At 51.5% G+C, this 23,773-nt stretch overlaps 5 protein-coding genes across 5 annotated transcripts; 3 read left to right on the forward strand and 2 right to left on the reverse strand.

The window, feature by feature from the left end:
- Nucleotides 1–5,315: 5,315 nt before the first annotated feature.
- MIND_00199000 (uncharacterized protein) lies at nt 5,316–7,603 on the reverse strand (the record flags this gene model as incomplete). Its single annotated transcript, XM_037358894.1, has 4 exons — nt 7,580–7,603; nt 7,275–7,526; nt 7,149–7,226; nt 5,316–6,674 (listed from the first exon to the last, which is right to left on the reverse strand). Exons 1-4 carry the CDS (start codon nt 7,586–7,588, stop codon nt 5,316–5,318), a joined length of 1,698 nt encoding a protein of 565 aa, XP_037223989.1. The 5' UTR covers nt 7,589–7,603.
- A 226-nt stretch (nt 7,604–7,829) lies between these two features.
- On the reverse strand, nt 7,830–9,383 carry MIND_00199100 (Set domain-containing protein 5; the record flags this gene model as incomplete). The annotated part of the gene is made up of 7 exons (XM_037358895.1): nt 9,015–9,383; nt 8,915–8,969; nt 8,473–8,857; nt 8,284–8,423; nt 8,109–8,238; nt 7,986–8,058; nt 7,830–7,940 (listed from the first exon to the last, which is right to left on the reverse strand). Exons 1-7 carry the CDS (start codon nt 9,306–9,308, stop codon nt 7,830–7,832), a joined length of 1,188 nt encoding a protein of 395 aa, XP_037223990.1. The 5' UTR covers nt 9,309–9,383.
- A 602-nt stretch (nt 9,384–9,985) lies between these two features.
- Nucleotides 9,986–10,530, forward strand: MIND_00199200 (uncharacterized protein; the record flags this gene model as incomplete). Its single annotated transcript, XM_037358896.1, has 3 exons — nt 9,986–9,994; nt 10,048–10,305; nt 10,375–10,530. The coding sequence occupies 3 exons, from the start codon at nt 9,986–9,988 to the stop codon at nt 10,528–10,530; spliced, it is 423 nt and encodes a 140-aa protein (XP_037223991.1).
- A 5,127-nt stretch (nt 10,531–15,657) lies between these two features.
- Nucleotides 15,658–17,384, forward strand: MIND_00199300 (uncharacterized protein; the record flags this gene model as incomplete). The annotated part of the gene is made up of 3 exons (XM_037358897.1): nt 15,658–16,145; nt 16,199–17,279; nt 17,334–17,384. The coding sequence occupies 3 exons, from the start codon at nt 15,658–15,660 to the stop codon at nt 17,382–17,384; spliced, it is 1,620 nt and encodes a 539-aa protein (XP_037223992.1).
- A 3,918-nt stretch (nt 17,385–21,302) lies between these two features.
- On the forward strand, nt 21,303–23,067 carry MIND_00199400 (uncharacterized protein; the record flags this gene model as incomplete). Its single annotated transcript, XM_037358898.1, has 3 exons — nt 21,303–21,820; nt 21,869–22,967; nt 23,017–23,067. Exons 1-3 carry the CDS (start codon nt 21,321–21,323, stop codon nt 23,065–23,067), a joined length of 1,650 nt encoding a protein of 549 aa, XP_037223993.1. The 5' UTR covers nt 21,303–21,320.
- Between the last annotated feature and the right edge of the window lie 706 nt (nt 23,068–23,773).

Below are 23,773 nucleotides of genomic sequence, written 5' to 3' on the forward strand. Positions count from 1 at the left end.
CAAGAAGGGCTTTGATAACACCTGTCGTCTCCGTAAAATGGTTGTTCAGCTGATTGAACCGCTCATCAACCTCCGCCTTCGAATTCTTGCCTCGTGCAGAGGTGGGTGGTGCGGGGGGGTATGAGCAGGAGGCGGTCAGGCCTTGGTAATGCGCTCAGATGGCAATGGTGTTGCTGTAGCTGCCCGTTTACGAGAGGACGAAAGGGATGCAGAGGGAGTGACTGGCTCTGCAACGGATTGGGTGGACTGAGATGGCTGACGCTCTGTGTTGTCAATGTCATTAAGGTCAACACCATCATCCTCGATGTCCCAGGCAGCACTGGCAGGGCTCCCGGGGTTGCTAGAGTTTTTGGAGCTGGTGCTCTCCTCATCGGAGCCTAGGACTATATTTATTAGGAATAAAGTGACTGAAATGAGTATATAGTACTCACTCTCTGCACCGGTTCTGGCCCGATACACGTTTTGGCCCCGCGCCAGAGCGTCTTTTGGCGGGTATGAGCATCTCAAACTGTGCATAGAGAGGAAAGCCAGCATTGTGGAAGGGTTTGGACTTCGGCTTTCGCACAAGCCACGCGTCCCAGACGGCTGCCTTGTCGGGGGTGATGTTCGCGCTACGGTCTTTGTCCCAGGCGCCAAATCCTGAGTTGCTCTCAATCTTGCAGACCTCATTCCACAAGCCCTTCTGCTGTAGAATGTTTCAGTAAGAGTGCAGAGACATATGTGGCATACACATCTTGGAGTACTGATTCTTGACAGACAGCCCATCCCTTCAATGGTGGATTGAGTGCCATTGTGACTTCATGAGCTGTCGTCTTTGTCATGCCGCCGCCGTCTCCGAGCTGTCCCTTGCGCAAAACCACTTCATCCAGCATCTTGACAAGGTCCTCCAGCGTGTAGACACATGTCTCTCGCAGGCCCTGTCCTTTGGTGGCTTTTTCGTCGGCCTTCTTCTTCTTGCGCGCCTTCGGCTTCTTGTTATTTCCCATGTCGAAGCGGCGAAAAGAGGTGTGTGTGACTACGTGACATAATGTGACTACTTCGCTGAGAATCTGCCCAACAGAATCTGGATTCTCCTCAGAATCACGCCAGATTCTGGTTCCTGAACGGAGCCTAAGCGATAGGGCCCTACAATGGCCCTATGGTAGGGCCCTAGCCCAAGGTCCTCGACCTGTAGGGCCCTAATAGGGCCTTACAATGTCATGTGTCACAGATCATTCTGTGGATTCCCACCGCTCTCTCTCTGGCCAATTCACTCGCTATGGAGACAGAGTCAACAGCCAGCACTGGCGCACCCATTGCAATGGCTGTATTGTCCACTGGAAGAGGGAAAACCTGCCCCACCATGTCCAAGTCAGGAGGATATTGAGGTTCAGGCAGCAATGGATGCGGCTGAGCCAGTAGCAGAGGTGGCGGAGGACGCGATTCCAGACGATAGTGGCATAGAAATTCCCTCAGACGAGGAGTACATAGAGTAAATTGTGGTTGTGCAAAATTTCCTTTTTTGGCACTTAGGGCCCTATGGCCAAGGCCCTATATAGGCCAATAGGCCCAAATAGGGCCCTAGCCTCTGAAATTTCGGAAATAGGGGCTCTACCTGCATCACTGAGTCATCAGCTTCAGATGCGCTGCCTGTGCAATGTTTGTGTCCTTGAATGAGAGTTCCAGCTCCGTGATGAGATCGTCAAATGTATAGGTGGCCGCAAGCACACCATTCTTAAGGGTTCGCTTTTTCCAATTGTGCACCCAGTCAGCTGCCGTACATGCGGAAGCATCCGCGGATCGAAGGTACGAGACCAAAACCAAATTCATTTATGATCTGTGTCGAGCGCATCAGAGTATGCCGCAAAGTCCATTGTCAGGGGTCCAAGAGACCTGTTGCGTGAGAGGAATCCACCGGGGCCTTCTACGACACACCCCGCGCTGGACGAACTAGGGTTCTCCGAAGATTGCCCCTGCGCTCCTTGTAGCAGCTATGACTCTACAAAAGCACCTGGGTTGAGCCAGACGTCTCTCTTGCAAGTACGAAGCACATGTCCTCTCGAGTGGGTCCCTTGGATTGGCGTCTCCGAGTGTACCTAGCCAAGAAGAAAAACCTAGAGCAAAAGACCTAGAGTATCGACCTAGAGCAGAAGGGGAGAGGGCGTAGGAAAGAGGCATAGGAAATTTGGCGATAGTTTCGGGGTAGGAGAGTGGTTTGGGTAGGTGGTAGGAGGTAGGAAGGTACAAGGGTAAGAGGGTAGTCTTCGAATTATGTCACAAACAACACCAATTCAGAGGATGCCAGTTGGCCAGTGAAGGCAAGCAAGAAGCACCGTGAAAGGATATCGTAAAGATGATGGAATTCGAAGACTGGGGTACAAGACGAAATCTACTCTACTTATATACACTACTACCATGTGTTTACCATGCCTAATATGAGAGGCAATGACATCATACTTTAGCCATACCTTTATGTGCTGTTTGCCTCATGTCCAACTCCACACTGTCAATCAACATCAGCATCCACATCTGATGATCCAATCACCATCTTATCATCCATCTTATCTCCTCCTTGTCTTATCTTATCAACCAGGGCCAAAATAAAAGGTGTAAAGGGCGAAGAAAAAGAGTTTGTGAACCCAGGGTTTGACAGAGTTAGTCCAAATACACCTGCTGACATGGGAAAATGTGATGCAGCATGAGTAATGCAGTGGTCATCAGAGATCAGCGCATTTGTGATTTAGTCACACCTGGTTAGCATAAGCAAAACTGATAAATGAGTTTGTGAATCAACTGACAAAATTTCCATTTTCGGAATTTTGTCACTGACCAAGGTAATACTATCTAACCTTCTCAAACAGTATACTTTAAGGTTTTTGCTCATATGTAACCAAGATGGAAAGTGTGACTATCACCACCATATATATCATACTTGCTAATTTAGGAAATTAGCTTGGAGTAGTTGATTATTGCAGCATTAGCAGCATAGAAGGGTTTGTGCCAGGAACTGTAAGGGCAACCTCGCGAGGCTCGAAATCAGAGTCCTGAGCAGAGGGGGAATCCTTAGTGAACTACTACAACAGGAAGGGACACTACAGACTCACCTGAGCAGAGGGGGAATCCTTAGAGAACAAGCCAAGGAGCCCTCTGCCCAGGTGCACTACTATATACTAGTGACCGGAGTAATGATAGAGTGACTGCGTAGCGACGGATGACGGGTTAGAGAAGTCAGGTGTCGCTAATGGACCCTAGGTGAGTGTCGAGTAGCCCTCAAAGCTCCGGAGAGGCAGGTTTGGGACTGTGATGCCAAGGGAGGGGCCCAGGCATCCCTAGAAGGCCCAAGAAGGGCTTTAGGAGGTCCAGGCTGCCTCTGGGCGTCTCCGCTTGTGACCGTGACGTGACAACCGGAATCGGAATCGGAATCGACTCCGGGTGTGTGACCGTGACGTGACGGCCGGAAACGGAGAGGGAAGGCGTGGAGCGGAAAGGGAAGGAGTCTGGTCTAGCCCAAGGGCCGGGGAGTGTCGAAGAGGACCAATGGGAATGGCGGCCAGCCATGACCACTGGAGGGTAGCAACAGGGGGTCACTCGGAGACGTCCCCGGACGTCTCCAGAGAGGTGGAGGTGTGAGGGCGTGCAGCCTGGGGTGCTGCAGTGGGCACGAGCCTTAACAGCAGTAGGCCTCACCCAGGGGAAGACCTGATGACAGGGGCCGTGGTGGCGGAGTGGAGAGCGGAGCCATGGCAAAGCTCAGCCATCCGAACGTAAGCCCGAATGCTGACATAGGTTGGGGACACCCAAGAGGTCCAGCGGATAGAGATCGTAGGGAGACCTTGATAAGTAACAGCCCAGGGAGGCTAGAAGGCCATAGGCTCAAGGTCTCAGAGGGAAGTGGTGTGTCCACATCCAGAGAGGTCTCCGATGGTGTTAGTGATCCCTGATGGTGATTCCGGAGGGACTTCCGGAGGGGAGTGGCCAGGGAAGTCGAAGACTCGGGAGCACTGGGTGTGGGATGTGGCGCAGGCAGTGGAGGGAGAGCGTCAGGGTGCGGAGACGCGGCGCTTGATGGGATCAAGTGACGGCATCAGGGTTTCCCCTGACAGGAACATGAGAGAACTGAGAGATGTCACAGAATTATTAGGTTTTTATTGCAGCATAGAGGATTTAGGGTCATTAGTCTTATATTAAGCAGATGCCATGTGAATGTATGCACATGTTTGGTATTAGCTTTAACAATTAATTTACTTCACCCTTCCATTTTTGGGGTCACTGCTGTTAAAGTCCTAAACTGGTAAGAAAGCTGTAAAATGTGACCAATACTGAGTGGGATGCAAAGCTGTAAGTGATATCTTACACCCAGGACTGTGAACAAGTTGTATCAAAGGTTATTTAAAAGTAAATATTCTCAAATTCCCCACAAATTGAGAAGTAAGTACACAAAGTTTAGCACTCAACATACTCTAGCAACAGATATTTAAGAAAGCAATCGGGCATCTGTGTGCTGTCAGGGAACCCCCCTTTCGGCCCCTCGGAGACGATTCCGGTCTGATTCCAATAGTGTCCATCACGGACAAATCACGGATCCATCAACACTGTCCCAACGGTCGCCCTAGGACCTTGCCTGCGATGCCGCCCAGGCCTTCTGTGCCCGACAGCAGCAGCTACAGATGAGCAGTATATAGTCAGCTACCCAGCAGGCAGACCCTTGGAGTTTCTTCTCTTTGGATCCTCCCCTGCTAGGACCCTGATTTCAGGCCTCCGGGGTTGCCCTTACATGTGCCATTCTATAGTTAGTGACAATGTTCTTAATTAAGAAAATCATGTTATTCGAGCAACATTCAAGTTCAAAGCTGGGTCACTGTCTAGTCCCTTTATATCAGAATGTGCAGCCCACTGGGCCATGCCTTCTACTAGTACCATCACATTTCAATCAAGTATCTGGCACTTTGTCACAATTTGGGACCAAAAAATTCTATTTTGATTTATGGTCATTTTTCACAAGGACTTTTTTGGTCAATGTAACGTGTAACACGGACAGTTGACCTAAATAGGACAGTATGGATCAGTGGAATTGGTGGGTGAACTGCTTATGTTCAATTATTCCCAATACTATTCATAATTGTTGGTAAAAATCAATCCTCAGTGTCATGTAACAGTTGGGATGTGTATACTTATTGCACCAGCTGTCTCTAGTCATTGACAATCACTGAGCAACAATCTAACATAGTATCAAACCTATACATGCAGCATTTACGAACAATACTTCTTTTCTGTAGGAGTGGTAACTTGAATAAGGTAGCGCCCTGAATTACAGTTGTGCTGGGTGAAATAAGTATTCACTTTCCTTCTTCTTTCCCTTCTGCAGCAAGTTTTTGGATGATTGCGGAAACTTCGTTCCAGCGAGCGGCGTATATATTTGAAGCCTCGGTTAGCCCTGCTTCAGACTCGATAGAACGGTCTGTTGGGTCCCAATCCGACTCCAGCGCGATTGAGAGATGGGGGAAGAGGTGGGCAAGAAAATGTGCAACTTCAATGGGATTCTTGATTGGCGTGAAGCCGGTGTTCAGGCTTAGGACGGCAAGCGGGGTCTTGATTAGGGTTTTGCCGGAATCATCGATCGCAATAGTTGTCGGCACCACCGTTGCATCGAAAGATACATCAATGGCGGCAAGGCACGGGCAATGTGTGGCCAGCGCCACCAGAAACGACAGGGTGAGGCGCGTGCGCTGAGCCGGCTCTGTCGGATGAAGCACGAAGGTTTCCAGTGCAGGCCAGGCGCACGCAAGAGCCTCGATATCACTGTCACGAACAAGATATTTCCCGCTGCACTCGATGTACAGGCGGGTCAAGCCAGAGAATCCTTGCAACGATCGCAAAGCGTCCGCGGAAATATCTACGTGACTCAAACTTGAAGATCGGAGCTCGTATTGGAACTGCTGGAGGGTCTGCTTGTTTACATAGGCATCCACACTTCGGTAAAATGCGGTCATGTCCGCGGTGGTGAGATCTGTGTGGAGCAGAGGAGAAATCCAAAGTGTGTGGAGAGGGGAGAGTCGGAATAGATGCATGATTTGTGTCAGCCGCAGGACATCGACATTCTCAATAGCAAGGATTTCGAGAGAAGGGAATGTGCACTGATTGTCGAGGGCCTGCAGGGTTTTGCTCGGACGGGCCGCCAGGTCCAGCTCTCCAATAGTCAATTCTTTCAAGCTTTTTAGCTGAGCCACATGAGGCAGCATATTATCGGCCATGTAAGACATCGTCAGCACTTGGAGATGACACAAGTTTCGGAAGAGATCAGATGCCACATGCAGGGAGTCGGATGTAATAAGGACGAGCGTAGTGAGCTGCGGGGTATGACTGACGATCATTTGAATGAGGGGAGTGACATCGATATCAGGGTAAACTTCCGGGTCAAAGGTTTCCTCTACGGTGACAAATCTCAGCGTCGGCGACAGGAGCGATTGGAAAAGAGATCTGAGCCATCGATCTGGGTTGTCAGATCCGGGGACAGAAATGACTAGTTTTCGGAGTCGCGGGAAAAGAACGGCATCAGGAGACGTTCCCCCAAGGATGGACAGTTCTGCGCAGTGGGGCTCGTGATACGACGCCCAAGGGGGGTTCAAAGTTCGAATCACGGATATAGGGTCGGAAAGTTTTTTTCCGACCCCCCCGGGACCCCCCCCTCCCCCCTCCTGCCATATATAGTAATATATTCTCACGATCAGCATCATGTGACCACTGATGCAATCAAAAAGTGGGATAAAAAATTCAATCTTTGTGAAACTTTTTTTGCAAAAAATTTATACATGTGTCTGTGTATATGTGTAGGTATGTATGTACCTAGAGCCTTCAAACACACACATGGCATGCCATATCAACACTCCAACATGTTCACCTCTCATCAATTGCCTGATGATGGGCCTCTGACAGAGTGGGCTATCCAAGCGTATAGGCTTGAAAGTATATAGATATAAGTAATGAGAGTGCTAAACTATAGAAATTAGAAGGTATACACTATATATTCAGTGTCTTTATACCCATATAAGGCCCAAATCTTTTATATACAAAAAGTTTTTTTTACCCCCCGGGGACCCCCCCCTCCCCCCTACCCCATGTGCCTGATAAGGATCTTGAACCCCCCTTGACGACGCCGAGATCCTGCGAACGAGATTGCAATAGCGTCGTGGCCGCGCCCAATCACTGGGCGGAACAGTGAGGGTGAGAGGCTGCCAATGGCATGGCTGCTAAGGAGCGTCAGCATAAGAAGAGACCTCACAAAGAGCCATTCTTACATCAGCCGAGTATGCGAAGAGACCAGGAGGGAAGCAATTGAGAATGTAGTGCAGTGTGTAAGGGCCAGGGTCGGCCCAGAGGAGTTCCAACGCCGGCTGTTCGAAGACGCGACACGTTCGAGCCAACGCCGCCAACGTCGTGTTTGGCGAGTGCTGCAGCGCCACTTCTGCAAACACTTGAAGGATGATTTCGGGAATCTGGAGGCATCGATGGAGCGTTTGCGGCGGCGCACTCCCGACGCCTACCGAGACCTGAAACAGCCATCAGCTACGGTATCTGGCGGGCAAGGACGACAATGGCCGACCTGAAGCATGGTGCTGGTCAGTTTCAAAGGGTCGAGTCAGTGTGACGGTGTGACAGAGATGGATGTCAGTCACGGTCTTTTCTCATGCTTCCAACAGGATGAACAAAACCAAACCATCAACTTTAGGACCGACAATGAGACCCATTGGCTGTGCTCTAAACGAGTGTCTCCATCAATAAATACCCCTCGCAAATTAAATACCCCGCACATTAAATACCCAGTAAATACCTCCCCACCTCTTACTCCCGCTCTACGAGTCGAACCACGCCGCGTCTGGGCCCTGCAGCGTCAGGCGCTCCTTCGTGCCGAAGCCGTCCGCGCCCGCGGGGTACGCGAGCAGGTCGCGGATGCGGTCCGCGTCCTGCACCTCTGTCAGATGTATTCACGAAGATAGGGGGGCGCTTACCGGGCCGTCCGCGCCGACCTCGATCGAGAAGTACTTGAGCGCGAGCTGGAGCCACTGCTCCGCGGATTTTGTGCTACGAAAGTTGATCAACCAGGAGAAAAACGTGGAAAGAGAAGGACCCACTCGCCGTGGGCGAGCGCGACAAGCGCGGCCTCCTCGGAGAAGCGCGCGCGGTCGCCGGTGTAGTCGAGCTTGAACGACACGGTCCAGAGGTCGCGCACGATGCGGATGGCTTCTGGGCCCGGGAGCGTGCCTTGTAGAGCGTAAATAAAAGGGAGGGGAAAAAAAGCACACGCACCCGCTTCCGAGCGCTCGTCAAAGTCCTTCTCGAGCGCATGCCACTCCGCGGCCCAGGCGTCGCGCTGCGCGGTCGCCTCGGCGTCCTGTGTGCAGAACTTACAGCCGCACGTGAAGCCCCACGTGTTCTTGAGCGTTTCTCTGCGGCCCAATGGTCAGTAACCCACAAAGACTGAAAAGGCCAACGCACATCCTGTCCGCTGTCGGGCCCAGCTTATGTATATACGACCCGCCGAATTCCCCGCCCTTGGGGATGTCCCTTACCGCATAGAGGCGCATCTCACGGAGGTCCTCGCGCCAGACGTAGTTCACGTTGTTCGCGCCGGGGCAGGCGTGGTTGAGGCGCGAGAAGCGGGGGAAGAGGGCGCGGTAGGAGGTGTCGCCGACGCTGACCGCGGCGACGTTCACCTCGATGGTCCCGACGGCGAGCTGGTAGCGCTCGTCGGGCGTCTGCGTCGCGGGGTCGAGGTTGATGCTCTCGTCCTCGACCCAGTGCGCGAGGTTGAAGAAGATGTCCCGCTTCGACGGGGAGAACGTCCAGTTGTAGAATAGCTCGTGCACCCACTCGCGCGGGGCTGGTCAACGGGGCCACGTCAGCAAGGGAAGGCCAAGAAAAGGAGATGGACACGCACTCTCGTCGTCCGGCGCCAGCAGCAGCGGGTGTTCCCGGAGTATCAGCTCCCCGCGCTGCCCGGGCGTCAGACCAATCATCGACCGACAGAAGCTGCACACCTTGATCTCCCGCGCAGCGACGGCGCCCTTCCCCTTTCCCGGCAGATCCTTCACCTCGAACACCAGCCGGTCCGCCATGATGCCCTCGTAGTCGTACGTATTCGGGTCCAGCACGTCCCCCGGTGTGCCCCGCCACCGGCTCTGCACGAAGCCCGCCAACGGCACCCCGACGCGGCCCACGACGAGCGTCCGCACCGCCGAGCTCGACAGCGCCGCGCCGAGCAGCGCCCCCAGCGCCAGCGACCGCACCGACACGCCGCTCTGCTTTTGCGATGATTTCGTCTTGCTGCCCATAGGTGCGGGTGGGTGGTGGAGGGGCGGAGCAAAAGAGGGTAGTTGGGTACCGATCACGATCGACACACAATTTTTTCAGGTGTTGATGGCGTGATCCGGCGACGGTAACAGTGGCAACTGCCTTGGGCTTGGCGGCGGGAACGATGGAAGCCGGGTCACGGACCCTGGCCGTAGCGCTGGCGACGAGGGATTTCGACAACACCGTCCTCATTACATACTTGGACTGGATTTATCTCTACACGATTTTCTGCGTCGGCGGGTGGTGCGGATGCGGGTACGGTCACTCACCGACCCAACATCATGAATCATGATAGCTGCGGCCGGCGCCTTATATACATACCGGTGAGTCAGCGGCTGCGTTCGGACTCGGGTGGTCTCAGGCCGGAATGCGCGGCACTGGCATGATTCATCCATGATTCACGGGCGGAGGTCTGACGGCAAGTCTCAGACAAGAGTCACCAGACTACATAAATTGGGACAGCCTGCTATGACTCGGTGCATGCCGCTCGTATCTTCTGCTCGGGCGCGCCCCTTTCCGCAGTCAGTTCCACGTTGGTTCCACGCGCAAATTCGAGCCGTCGCCGCGGTCAATTTGCTTATCTGATGAAATTCCTGTGACTGACATCCATCTCCACACCGTCACCGTGACTCGACCGTCTTGGAAACTAACCAGCACCATGCTTCAGGTCGGCCATCGTCGTCTTCGCCCGCCAGATATCGTAGCTCATGGTTGTCCCAGGTCGCAGCATTGACACCCGAGAGTGTGCCTCCGCAAACGCTCCATCGATGCCTCCAGATTCCCGAAATCATCCTTCAAGTGTTTGCAGAAGTGGCGCTGCAGGACTCACCAAACGCGACGTTGGCGGCGCTGGCTCGAACGTGTCGCGTATTTGAACAGCCGGCGTTGGAATATCTCTGGGCCGACCCTGGCCTTAACACACTGCAGTATATTCTCAGTTGCTTCCCTGCTGGCCTTTTCGCAGACTCGGCTCACAGTGTAAGGATGCCTCGGCTCTCGAGTTTCTGATTTGTGCGACATCTAATTATGCTGACATACCATCGGCAGCTCCTCTCCCGCGACATTCAGCGCAGTGACTGGGCGCGGCCTCAACGCTATTGCAATCTCGTTCGCACGTTCTCTGTGTCGCATCGCGTAACACACAAACAATTGTCCGCCCTTGCGCCAACATGTCCCGAGATTTTCCTTTTCCCGCGACTCTGAACACTCTTCATTTCTGGATACGACAACCCAACTCTACAGGTTATACATCTTTTCCGACAGCTCTTGTCGCCGACTCTTAGACACATCACACTCGATGAATTCGACATCATGGAGCCCTTCCGAGTTTTCATTTCCCTCCTTCAAATGATCACCTATCATACCGCGCAACAACTTACGACGCTCATCCTTGATACATACCTGGATGCACCCCACTGCGCCGGAGCGATATCTGATCTCCTCCAAAATCTCCGCCATCTCCGAGTGCTGACACTGTCTTCCATGGCGGATAATCTGCTGCCTCATGTGGCCCAGCAGAGAAGCCTAACAAACCTGACCATTCGAAGTTTAGCCCTGCCAACCGTTGAGAGCAAAGCACTACAGGCTCTCGACACTCAGTGCACATTTCCTTGTCTCGAAATCCTCATTATTAGGTATGTCGACGTTCGGGCGTTGACACCACTCATGAATCTTTTCGAAACCTCCCCTATCCACACACTTCATATTGGTTCTCATCCCTATACACGGCCCACCACGGCGGACACAACCGCATTTTATCGAAGTGTGGGTGCTTATATAAACAAGCACACACTTCAAGACTTTAAACTTCAGCTTGGCTACGACGTCGATGTGGACATTTCAACAAATGCTTCGCGATTGTTGCAGGGATTCTCGAGCTTGACATGCCTGCATGTCTGCAGCGGAAAATATCTTGTTCGGGATAGTGATATTGAGGTCCTTGCACGGGCATGGCCCGCGCTGCAAACATTCGTGCTTTGTTCGACACGTCCGGCGTTACGCACCCGGCTTACCCTGTCGTTTCTGGTGGCGCTGTCCACACATTGTCCCTGCCTTGCTGCCATTGAAGTATCTTTCAATGCAACAGTGGTGCCAACAACTATTGCTATCGATCCTTCTGGCACAACCCTGATCCAGACCCCGCTTGCCGTTCTAAGCCTGAGAACCGGCTTCACGCCAATCAAGAATCCTCTCAAAGTTGCACATTTCCTCACTCGCCTCTTCCCTCATCGCTCAATCAGGCTGCAGTCGGACTGGGACAAATATGACAGCAGTGACACTGAGTCGCTAGTGGGGCTATCAGATGCCCCGAATATATATGCCACTCGCTGGAACGAAGTTTCTGCAACTATCCGAAAACTTGCTACAGAAGGGAAATAAGAAGGAAAGGGAATATTTTATCCAGCACAATGGCAATCATGATTCAGGTGTTACCAAATTGTGCCTCTTACCACTGCTACAAATAAGAAGTATTATGCGTAATTGCTATATGTATAGGTTTGATACTATGTTAGATTGTTCCTCAGACAGTGAGAATTGATTTTTGCCAAGAATAAGTATTGGAAGTAAATGAATATAAGCAGTTCACCTACCAATTCCACTTACTCTATCAGTTTGCATGTTATGCACCACCAAATTGTTTTTTTCTCACGTGTCACACAGATTTAAGCAAAATTGAGCCCAAAAAGGGTAATTTCTGATATTTTTGGGTGCCGCTGGCGCTAAGAGTTGCCTAATGAGGAAATATTTCAAATTAAAATTCTTTTATCATTGGAATCGAGTTAAATATTATAGTATCCTTAAAATGAAGGGCCCAGTAGGCTGCACAATTCAGCTGTTTATATCTCACCCAATTGATCTCTGGGTTGTGCTACTGCAGCCAGGAGTACCCAAGGTTCAGTATGGCCCTTGTAGTGTAAGACCAAGTCTGCAATCTTGTCAGGGGAACCCCCCGCTTCGGCCTCCTTCGGACCCTCCGAACGCATCCGAGGCGCATCTGACCGGCCGCCCCCTCGGACGCTCCGACCCACCCTGACCATCGTCCACGGCCTCCTTCGCCCGCACAATCATCGATCTGTCAAGACCCTCCCAACGATCACCTTGGGACCAAGCCTGCGACGCCGCTCAGGCCTTCTGCGCTCTACGTCGGCAGTTACGGACGACCAGTATATAGTTGGCGCCCTAGCAGGCGGACCCTTAGAGTTTCTTCTCTTTGGATCCTCCCCTGCTAGGTCGGTCCCTCCGTGTATTTCCTGTAGCTTCTATTCACGCTTTGGATCCTCCCCTGCTAGGCTTTCGTTGGAGTCTCCAGGGTTGCCCTTACAAATCTGTTTGATGGAGCCAGTGTCATTCAGAGTGCTATATAGGTTGAAAACCAGAATGGTTTGCATAAGTGTGCAGACTGGAATGCCATTTTAGGGCAAGGCCCGTGACACCACACAGGCTTTCCATTTGAGGCAACAATTATTCTTGGCATGTCAGATGTGTAGTATATCACCTAGCAGGCAGACCCTTAGAGTTTCTTCTCTTTGGATCCTTTCCTGGTAGGACCTTGATCTCAGGCCTCCAGGGTTGTCCATTGCTATGATCCATTAACTGATATGTACTCTGTATATACCTTTCACACCTCTGGCACCCCCTATTCTATGTGCCTGATAAGAATCTTGACCTCTTAAAATAATTTAGTATCTAGGTCTTTAGGTACACCAAATAAAGATATTTCATTTTTGTGTAATTAAAAAAATTTACACAGAGCCATGGCAAAGCCAACAGCAGTTGGAGAAAGGGGTCCACGAGGGTTTGAAAGCAGTTTTTTTTTTTGCTTTGTCTCAAACAAAGAAACCTTTGTTTGCCTTTCCACTTCCGTTGGGCCTCCCTTTGGCAAACTGCTCTTGGGTTTGCACCCAGTGTAAATGTCTGTACTTGACATTCCTGAGATATGTGCTATAGCACTTACTTGACATAGAATTTTTACTTTCTGTATGGTATAATTTTCAGAAAACATCTCCCTCAATGCATCAGATCCTGACATCAGAGTGAGTTTGATCAGATTACCATTTATGGGGGCATCCAAATTTTGGTGTATGGAGTATCAGAAATGAGAATATGCCTCTGCCGAGGGGTTGCAAATATGGTCTATTCACACTGAAGTTTCAGCCTAGAAATGGTTGCTTAAGCAGGATTTATATATAGGAAATAATAATCCAAAACAATGGCATTTTTGCTGCCTTGATGGATATGCAATAAAAGTTCCAACAATTGTATCTGATTTACAAGAAATCAAGTTCTATATCATGGTATCAAATATTGCATACATTATGACTACCCCATCCTTGATCATGTTTTTAAACAATAAGTGCAAGTTATTCAAGCCCAGATATTTGTCGAAGAAATAGTGTCAAATTATTATTACCCCAATTTGTCATATAGAACACTGGAGGCATGGACCGTGGCATCAGGCTGCCTGATGCTTAACGGGCATCAGGCGCGTACTGAGCAAACTTCTTGCATGTGACATGAAGTGACCATGAGGCTGTAAATTGATTAGATATGATTCAAGATAACTCTGAATTCACAATTAATTCCCTTCTTACTTGAGATGTATTCAAGTATGCAGTCAGTATTGGATGAGGGCAACTTGGTTGTGTGACCCCTACTTACATCTCACTATAAATGAGTTTATTTCTCTATGTGGGATGTTTTTTTGAATTTATATACCTGCTTAACTCTCATCCCACACCCATCTGACTATTCTGACCACTATTTAGCTATATAGGGTAGTCCAAATCATAGATCACCTCTTGGAGATCCTAAAGCAGCCTGCAGCCTCCCCCTCTGGGCAGGTGTGGATACCCAGATTTGGACTGGCAGGCTACTAATGGTCTGCTTCCACTAATGGTTAGGCTGGTCATAATTAGCATGCAATGTATGGCAAGCAGTCTTAAGCTATAGCTATTGGAGTCAGCCATCTTACCTCTTGTTTTGCCACTATCAAGCTGTGTTTGGGTTTGAAGGTATATAAAGATCTAAATATTACTTTCTATCATATTAACAATAAGGAAATTATTTTTATTTCAATAGTGTCCCACAGGTGCCTGAAGTTCCTACAGCAGCATGAATGGCAGCTACTCAAATAAAAATACGGAATATTGCTAAGCCTCATGGCAGTGACCTGTCGCATTTGCCAAAGCTTGCCTGAGGCTTGCCTGATGCCCGTAAAGCATCAGGCAGCCTGATGCCATAGGCAATGCCTCCGGTGTTAGGGTGGTTTGTCATATATAAGAGCAATTTGTCACTTATTTCTGATATATTAGGTACACTTTGGTGCTGGCCCAGATTTTGCTATATATGGTCTCATATTTTGTGACATATTTGGTGTATTTATTGGTTGTGAATCATTGCCACAACATTTTCAGCTAATATTGGCCCTGAGGTCAGTCTAATCTGATGACTTAATATATGACCTAATTTTTTTTACAAATCAAGTCTACTTTTCTGGAGTTTTATAAATGGAAACAGTTCAAAAATGTTTGAAAACTGTTTATAAACATTTATCAGGGGTTACATCTTACTAAGCCTGTCCATGTCCATGCTGGGGCAATGACCAGCCTTCAAACACATCTTGGTAAGCAAGGCTTGTGTCAATGCTTGAGTATCTGTGCAAGGATGCTAAAATTCATGTGAATAGTGACACATAGGGCTAGCCTATTATACCATCATCATGCCACCAAATGATATAACAATATTATAATATCGTCCTCTGCATCATAATATATCCATAATATAAATTGTATATCATAATAATATTAATATGAAATATTTCAATAATAATAATGATCATATGGCATAATAATAAATTACATTATAGCAATGATCAGCACTAACACGGACACATACAGCTGGTTTTGCCACTTGCTTCTCAACAGAGTTCATGTATCTTGCTTTTTAACAGTCTTTCTGCATTGGTATTGGCAGGCCTGAAGGGGGAATCACTGCCTAATTAGGATCAAATCAAAGCAAATTTCAGAAAAAAAATGGAAACCATTTTAACTGTTTGTTTTTATTTGTTTCTATATGCAGTTAAGAGCAAACGAAGAGGGTAATAAGGGTATTCAAACATTTATTTCCATTTGTAAACGTTAGCAAATGGAAGTGGTTGGAGCCCTAATTGTTGTCCAAATGCACATTTTTTTGTCCACTATTGATCATAAATAAATCCTACTTCAGGGCCTATTTTTTGGCAGAAACGTGTGATTGTCTCTTTTCACGGGGGACTTACATCAGTGACCATTAGTAATAGTCACACGAAGTTTTCCTTCGCAACTTCCACCTATGCCACTGCAGCTGCTGGACCTCCCCGAGGAGATCCTCCTTATGTGCCTCTCTCACATGGCGCTCCCGGACATCGCCGCGTGTTTGCAGCTGTGCAACTCAGCGCTGACCAGGCTAATCCGCGAGGCGCCGGCGATCCAGTTTCGCCTTGAGCTGACAGGGTATGCGGTGGAGGAGACCGCGTATGGCCACGTGGGGCCGCTCTTCAAGCGGCGGAAGGCGCTGAAAGAGCGGGAGGAGCGCTGGAGGACGTTTGCGCCGGGCCACCGTTGGGTGGTGACGACGCGCGACACGCCCGCCCTGTATGATGTCGGCGAGGACTGCTATGCGCTCGCATATAAAGCTGACCCACAGACGATGCTGGGTGTTGGGATGGAGTACATTTTCCTCAATGAAGAGCCGGTGTGGTTGCAGCCGGCGGACATCACGGAGCCAGTGTGGGATATTTGTTTGGTGTCGGAGTGGGATCTGTTAGTGGTGGTTACTCTGTGCGTCGCCGTTGTTCCATTGACTTATTCTTGTCTGACTGGCAAAATACTAGCTCGGTGGAAAACGCCGGAGTACGTACGATGGCTGCACATCTGCGGCAACTGTCGACTGGGGCAGTGCAGGAAGGACTAGCGAGGACAATTGACCTGGCCAAAGTGCCCCAGGTTTATGGTGTGCCACATATCCGAGTGGAGGTTGCGGGGTCCACGCTAGCAATCGCGTGCCGCTTCCCGTTCAATATACTCGGCACGCGTGACCAGGACCTGCTACACCTAATCCATTGGCCGTCCGGCCGTGCATTCGCGGCGGTCCCGTGCTCAGTGACGGGCTTCGTGTTCGTGCACGACACGCTCCTCCTCTTACCGAATCCGCAGACGCACTGTCTCGACGTGCTCGCCCTCAAGCCTGGTCTCGACGGCAACTTGAATTCTTATTGCTGGATACTCTCCTTCTGCCTGCCCGCCCTCCGCGTCGGCCACCGAATCCGCTGGGACACTTTCGACTGCCGCGGCCAGCCTAACCCGTCCACTCATTCCTTCGACCGCTGCACTACCCTCGCCCAGACCTGCTCGCCATTCCGGTCCAAGCCAGAGCGGACGCCCATCTTCCTCATGTTCGATACCGCCACGACTCCCACAGACGCTGACGTTGAGTTGTCGCATACCGTGGTCGTCATCGACCGTGCGCGGCTGCAGGGGCGCTTTCTGGAGAATTATCAGCACCCGGGGAAAGGCGCACCGGTCAGAAAAGTGCCTTTTGCATACTGGGGCCTGCGCGCGTCGACGTGGCTCGACGTCGGGCCGGGCGGACTAAACCTGTCGGCGTACGCGGTCACGGGGTTCCTTGGCACGCGTTTTGCAGGGCTCGGTTCGAATCATGTGCGGATTCTGGACTTTAACCAGACAAGTGTGGCACGCGTGTGCAAGCAGATCAAGGCCACGCGGACTGACGTTCTCGCGGCCACGCACGCTACAATCCGGGTCCAGCCGCCCGCCACCGGCGGCGCGACCCAGGAAGACAGTGTTTTCGCGGAGCGGCTCGGGGCAGCGCTGGGGTATGTTGAAACAACTTCGCGGGAGGCCGTCGCCTGGGAGAGCGTGCATCTGAGCAATGCGTGTATCTTGGGCGAGAAGGTGCGTGTTCAATGTGTTCACTTGCCGATGAGCTGACTAGTGTTGGGTCGGCAGGATTCGGATGTAGAAGGAGAGAGGGAGCTGCATGTGCTGCACTTTGGCTGAGCCGCTGAGGATGCGTGCCAATGAAGTTCGGTTGGCTGTGTGAAGAATTTTCATGGTGTTGGACGTTGAGAATTGATGTCGCTTTTCCGTTGTGATGCCCACCCGGCGTCAGCGCAGTGATAAATGTGGCAATGAGAGGCGGTCAAGAGCGGTAGCATTCCCCAAGGAGTGTCTGGATTCGCGATCGTTTGTCCCCAAGAGCCTGGGTTTGCCATCTGGCGGACACTTACTCACCGTCGTCCATGATAGAGCACTGGCTTGTGCTCTATCTGGCTTGTGCTCTATCGCTTCTTTATATGCATACGGGTGAACCAGGGGCTCTGCCATCACACCCCTGTTATGACTGCCACAAAATCGCCTCCATGGCAGGGCACGAGGCCCGTATCTTCCCCTCCAGCACGTCCCTCTGCTCCGCCGACAGTTCCACGGCGCCAGGCGCAAACTCCAGCCGATGCAGGCCGGGGAACAGCGTGAGCCAGCGCGCAAACGCGTTCGTGTCGTCGAGAAGGTGCGCCGGGCGGAGCGAGGCGCGTTCCACGCGCAGCGTCAGCGCCGCCACGCGCGCCAGCCGGGGGTCTGCGGTCCCCGCTTCCGTGTCCGCCGAGACGGAACGCGTCCACGGCAGACCGGCGCCGGTCCTCCAGGGCCGGACGGTTAGAGTAAGATGGATCGGCTGCCCACCGGGGAGCTCCGCGATGGATACCATCGCCGAAATGAGTTCGGAATACTCCACCTTGGCATTCGGTGCGACGAGAAGCGTCTGCGTGTGACGGTGCCGGTTAATATCGAGCGCGTGCATAACAGCAGATGCCAGAGAGCTGCGCGGCCGATAGGCCCTTGGGCGGGCGGATGGCGAGCTGCGGTTGATTTTTGTTGACGAGAGTGACAAGTGTCAAGCCGGGGAGCGTCTGCACCCGCATCGAGTAGGTGAACCATATCGACCCGTAGTCATACACCAAACGTGACTCGAACGGCCACGCCGGGCCGGCCACCGCGTGCCAAGCCCACAGCAGCACAAGTTGCGACCGCAGCCAGAAGCGGGATACCCCAGAGTATGGCTGGTAAAATCTGGTGGGGGTGGAAGACCACAGGTCACCGCGGCAGCCACCACTCCACGGGTGGTGTTTTCCGGGGCCGGGAGAGCACCTACCGCTCCCCGTCGATGATGAGCACACCTATAGTGCACCCTAATACCCTCTAGTTAGAGGGATAGAGGGGGGTACTCTCTCCCTCTAACTAGAGGGGGTTGAGCCAGTAGCGGGCACCCCCGCTAAATATGGCTACCAAGGGCGGTCTTGGTAGCAGGGAAAGAGGCTGCCCCCAAGGCCTCGGCGTCCATTCCAGATACCTAAATATACTTCTCTACCACATCTAAACTGTAGAACAAACCCCCTAGGAGTGGAATCTTCCATATAGCATTGTGTGACATCAGTCACTTCTGAAGAGTACAGCCTAACCTTCCCCAGGACTGGTGTTAAAGACTAATGTAGCTATGCTGAATGATCAATGCAAGGCCTTCTACAGGCCAATGCCTTCCAATAGCTTATCTGTGACCAGATCCCTGAGTAATATAGCTATGCCACCTGTGACACCTGAAGGAGTGACATATGAGTTTCTGGAATTTCACCTAACATGATAAGCTATTTTTGGATAGAAAACTGTTCCTTGAAGTTCTCTGATACTTCTAACCCATTCTCCTATAGAATCTGGCAAAGTTTGAATGCTTCAAGGCCTATATAGCAAAATTTGCTATGGACAATTTTATATAGAATATAGAGCTGTAGTAAAGATATTAAGGTCATTAGAGTACTACAAGCATGGCTCAGCACCATATATATTCAGCTCATTTGAAAATATGAAGTACTGACTGATATAGTCAGGTATCACACAAGGATACCTAATGCTTGATCATGAGCCTATCTTTAGATCACCACTTCTCAGACTAGATGGAGTCATTTGGGAGCCTTAGAAGAATTAAGAAAAGCTGAGATCAAAGAGATCAATGAAGAATTGAGAGGGATATGGTGAAATCCAGACAATTGAGTTAACAACATTAATGATTGAGTTAATGACAATATTGAGTTAATGAGCTTTATTAATATTTCTTAAACGAATGAAGATATTGATTAGCGGTTTGTACTGGGGACGGTTTTCGTGACATTCCGCAACCTTTCCATTTTTGGGTCCGGAGGTGTTGGGGGGCATGTCGGGTGTGTCTGGCGGGCGTCGGGGCAGGGCGGGATCAGTGGATGGCAATGATGACACCGCCATTGTGTTGTGATCATCAAGTTTGATCAGAAATCAATTTATTTGATGGAAAATGAAGAAGAATTGGGCTCACCATCGAGGGCAACGTCGAGGACAACATCGGCGGACTATTTGACAGCGGCGGCGGGGTGCCTGACACCGGCGGGCAAGAAGCTCCGCGGCTGACGACAACGGGCGCGATCAGCGACGTCAATCAGTGATCGGTGACATAAGCGACGACGCCGAGGCCATGGGGGAGGCGGCAGGCAGCGCGCATAGTGGGCGGGGGCGGGGAGGCAGCCGGGAGGGTGATGGCAACCTCCGGGCCTCTTTCCCTGCTACCAAGACCCCCTTGGTAGCCATATTTAGCGGGGGTGCCCACTACTGGCTCAACCCCCTCTAGTTAGAGGGAGAGAGTACCCCCCTCTATCCCTCTAACTAGAGGGTATTAGGGTGCACTATAGGTGGATGAGCAGCAGGTTGTCGGTAACAGCCGGCATACACGCCGGCATTCGCATTGCTGTGTCGGTTGTGTACCAACACATCCGGGATGGGCGGCCCGCTCGCAAACTTAAACTCCGACTCGGACGGGGCGGGCCGGGGCCAATTCAGATACCGCAACGCGACCAAGCTCCGAAGCGGTCGAATGTGGCCAACGAGGACGATGAGCAGCGCCTCATCCGCCCGCGGGCAGCGTCAGCGTGCCAGACTCTGCGTGCACACGCAAGATGCCGAGGCGGCCGAGGTACACGCCCAGCCCCACGCGCCGCAGCCATGTGCACGTCCGCACGAGTGCCCATACTTAGGTCGCGCCGCTCGACTAGCACGCAGATGTGCGTGAGGAGCTCGGCAGGGAGGGTGTCGAGGGTGGACATTTGGGATGAATGGGGGACCAAGAGGTATGCATGCCTGAAACCACTGACGTCAGGTCGGAAAAGTGGATGAGCTACCCCCCCCCTCACTGTGTGACGTCACACCACGTGACTGCACGTGACATCCTAAAAAGGTAATTCCTTGATTTCCCCTAGAAACTAGCAAGAATCTCATTATTTTATAAAATACTACCAGTTTTCTCTATATATAGCGTCCCTTCTTGCGCCCTCCACCAGCATTCCTCCTACAAACATCATCACAGAACCAATTTTTTGCCGGAGGCTCTATCAAACCAACACAGCAGAGGTGGTACTGTGAGACAATAAGAATGGCAGGAGCAGATTAGATTCTGAGTGCAAATTCAATGTGGAAGAGATCCATACCGTCTTGGCCGTGGGCATCGTGATTTGAGGCCGGACCGGGAATGGGTGGTGAGCGTGGGTGTGACGTGGCAGGCAGGTGTGACGTGGCCGCGTCATGACCACCCAAATAGGAAATTCTCATCAAAATGTTCGTGTATCCCCAGAATAAGCCCCAAAATGTCCTTTTAAGAACAATTATATGCATTCTGAGACTATTAATATCATTCCTAACCACTCTAGATTCTACCAAAAAAAAAGTGAATTAAGGGCTCTGAACCACCCCCCTCCCCTCCCCCCTGACGTCTCGGCTTGCGCCGGCGCATACCCCTTGTGGGGGACAGACGAGAGGTGTTTTGGTTGACATCTCTGATTGACAGTTGGTCGTTATTGATGGTGTGACTGTTACCTGTAACAGTCACACGCCATTTTCTTGACACCTTTCAGCCTTTCACCTATGCCACTTCAACTGCTCGACCTCCCCGGCGAGATCCTTCTCATATGCCTCTCGTACCTGGATCTCGCGGATATCGTCATGTGTTTGCGGCTGCCCAACTTGGCGCTAACCAGGCTAATCCTCGAGGCACCGGCGATCCAGTTTCGCATCGAGCAGAAGGCGTGCGCTGTGGAGGAGACTGTGTATGGCGAGGCGAGGCCTCTCTTCGAGCGGAGGAAGGCGCTGAAGGAGCGCGAGAAGCGCTGGCGGGTGTTTGCACCGTGCCACCGTCAGGTGGTGAAGACGCGGCGGCGCGAGTGGTTACGGTACGATGTGGGCGAGGACTGTTATGCGCTGGCCTATGGATGCGACCAAGACCCGATGCTAGGCGATGACGTGAAGTATATGTTTCTCGACGTTAACGACAAAGAGCCGGTGTGGCTGCAGGCGGCACAAGTCACGGAGCCGGTGATAGATATATGCGTGGTATCAGAGTGGGATCTCTTGGTGGTGGTTACCTTGTACGTCGTGGTCCCTTCATTTATGCTTGTCCAACCACATATCACTAGCTCAGTGGAGACTGCCGGAATGCGCGCAATTGCCGCACATCTGCGACAACTGTCGACTGGGGCAGTGCGAGAGGGAATGGCGAAAACCATTGACTTGGCTCAAGTGCCCCAACGTTATGGCTTCCCGGACCTCCAGGTGGAGGTGGCGGGGTCTACGCTGGCCATCGCCTGTTGCTTCGGGGGAGGCGAGAACGATCAGGATATGCTGCACCTGATTCACTGGCCGTCCGGCCGCGCATTGGCGGACACGATCCCGTGCTCGCTGACGGGATTTTTGTTCGTCCACGACGCGCTCCTCCTCATTCCGAACTCGCACACGCACTGTCTCGACGTGCTCGCCCTCAACGCCGGTCCAGATGGCAATGCTTGCGGCTGGATGCTCCCCTTCCGCCTCCCAGCACTGCGCGCCGGCCACCGTATCTTCTGGCACACTTTCGAGTGCCGTGGCCAGCCTAACCCACGCACCCACCTCGTTGACCTCCGCCCCACACCCGCCCAGACCCGCACCCCGTTCCGGCCCGAGCCGGAGCAGTCACGCATCTTCCTCATGTTCGACACCCTCACGGCTCCGACGGATAGCGCCGATGCATATGACACCGAGCTGAGGCAGACCGTCGTCGTCATCGACCGCGCGCGGCTTCAGGAGTGCTTCCAGGAGGCATATCGGCATCTGGAGCAAGGCGCGCCGCTTGTGGAGGTGCCTTTCGCGGACTGGGGTCTGCGCGCATCCACGTGGCTGGACGCGGGGCCCCGCGGGCTGGGGCTCTCGGGCTATGCGGTCACGGGGTGCGTCGGCACGCGGTTTGCGGCGCTCGGCGCGGGGGCGGATCCGGCGGGCCCGAAGCACGTGCGGATCCTGGATTTCAACGAGACGGGCGTGGCACGCCTCAGCAAGCAGCTCGAGGCCGCGCGGTCGGACGTTCTCGAGGCCACCCACGCGACGATTCGTGTGCAGCCGCCCGGCGCTGGCGTGGCCCAGGAACACAGTGTTTTCGCGGAGCCTCTTGGGGCAGCGCTCGGCTATGTGGATATCACATCGCGGGAGGCGGTCGACTGGAAGGGCGTGCATCTGAGCAATGCGTGTATCTTGGGGGAGAAGGTGCGTGTTCAACGTGTTCATTTGCCGATAGTAAGCTGACCGTCGGCAGGATTCGGATGTAGATGAAGAGAATGAGCTGCATGTGCTGCACTTTGGTTGAGGATGGTGCGAAATTCGAATTTGCTTGGCTGTGCGCGTGAAGGAAGATATAAAACAGGGATTACAATTGTATGATGTATTGAGTTTGCCTTGCAAGTGGCACGAGCTATGGACTATAGCCTTTATAATCATATAAGAAACGCTTTTTGGGTCTTAAACTTGGTCTTTGAGCATCTAATACTGTCTTTGGGAAAGATTAGTACTAGTACTTAGGTCTTGCAGAAGACACTTGATTTCCTCCAGACCAGGACTTAAATACAACCCACAGGGTCTTCCTGGTATTTTAGATCTGTTTGGTTTTGCTCAAAGACAAGAAAGATCTACAAGACTTTTTGAGTACTTCAACTGATGAGCTGGGTTACACTGCAGCTCTGAAATTTTTCATTCCATTATCTACCATAACATTTAGTGCTGGCCATTATTATATTATGATTTATTATTATACCATATTATTATTATTATTATTATTATTATTATTATTATTATATTATGCCTGGTGGCAGGAATGAATACTATTATTATTCCATATTATATTATATTACGATATTATTATATTATCGTTATGGCTCCAGCATAATATATTATAATATATTATTTCAGTTACCCAGATATCAGCCCCAAACTCATAAGCTTTGTACAAAACCTGCCTGTCTAATGACTAGTACTCCCTTCTATTCATGTTCTAGTCATATTTATCTACTTCAAAT

Source organism: Mycena indigotica, assembly GCF_014461135.1.
Source record: "Mycena indigotica strain 171206Taipei chromosome Unknown Mind.scaff0002, whole genome shotgun sequence".
NCBI classification, from domain to species: Eukaryota; Fungi; Basidiomycota; class Agaricomycetes; order Agaricales; family Mycenaceae; genus Mycena; species Mycena indigotica.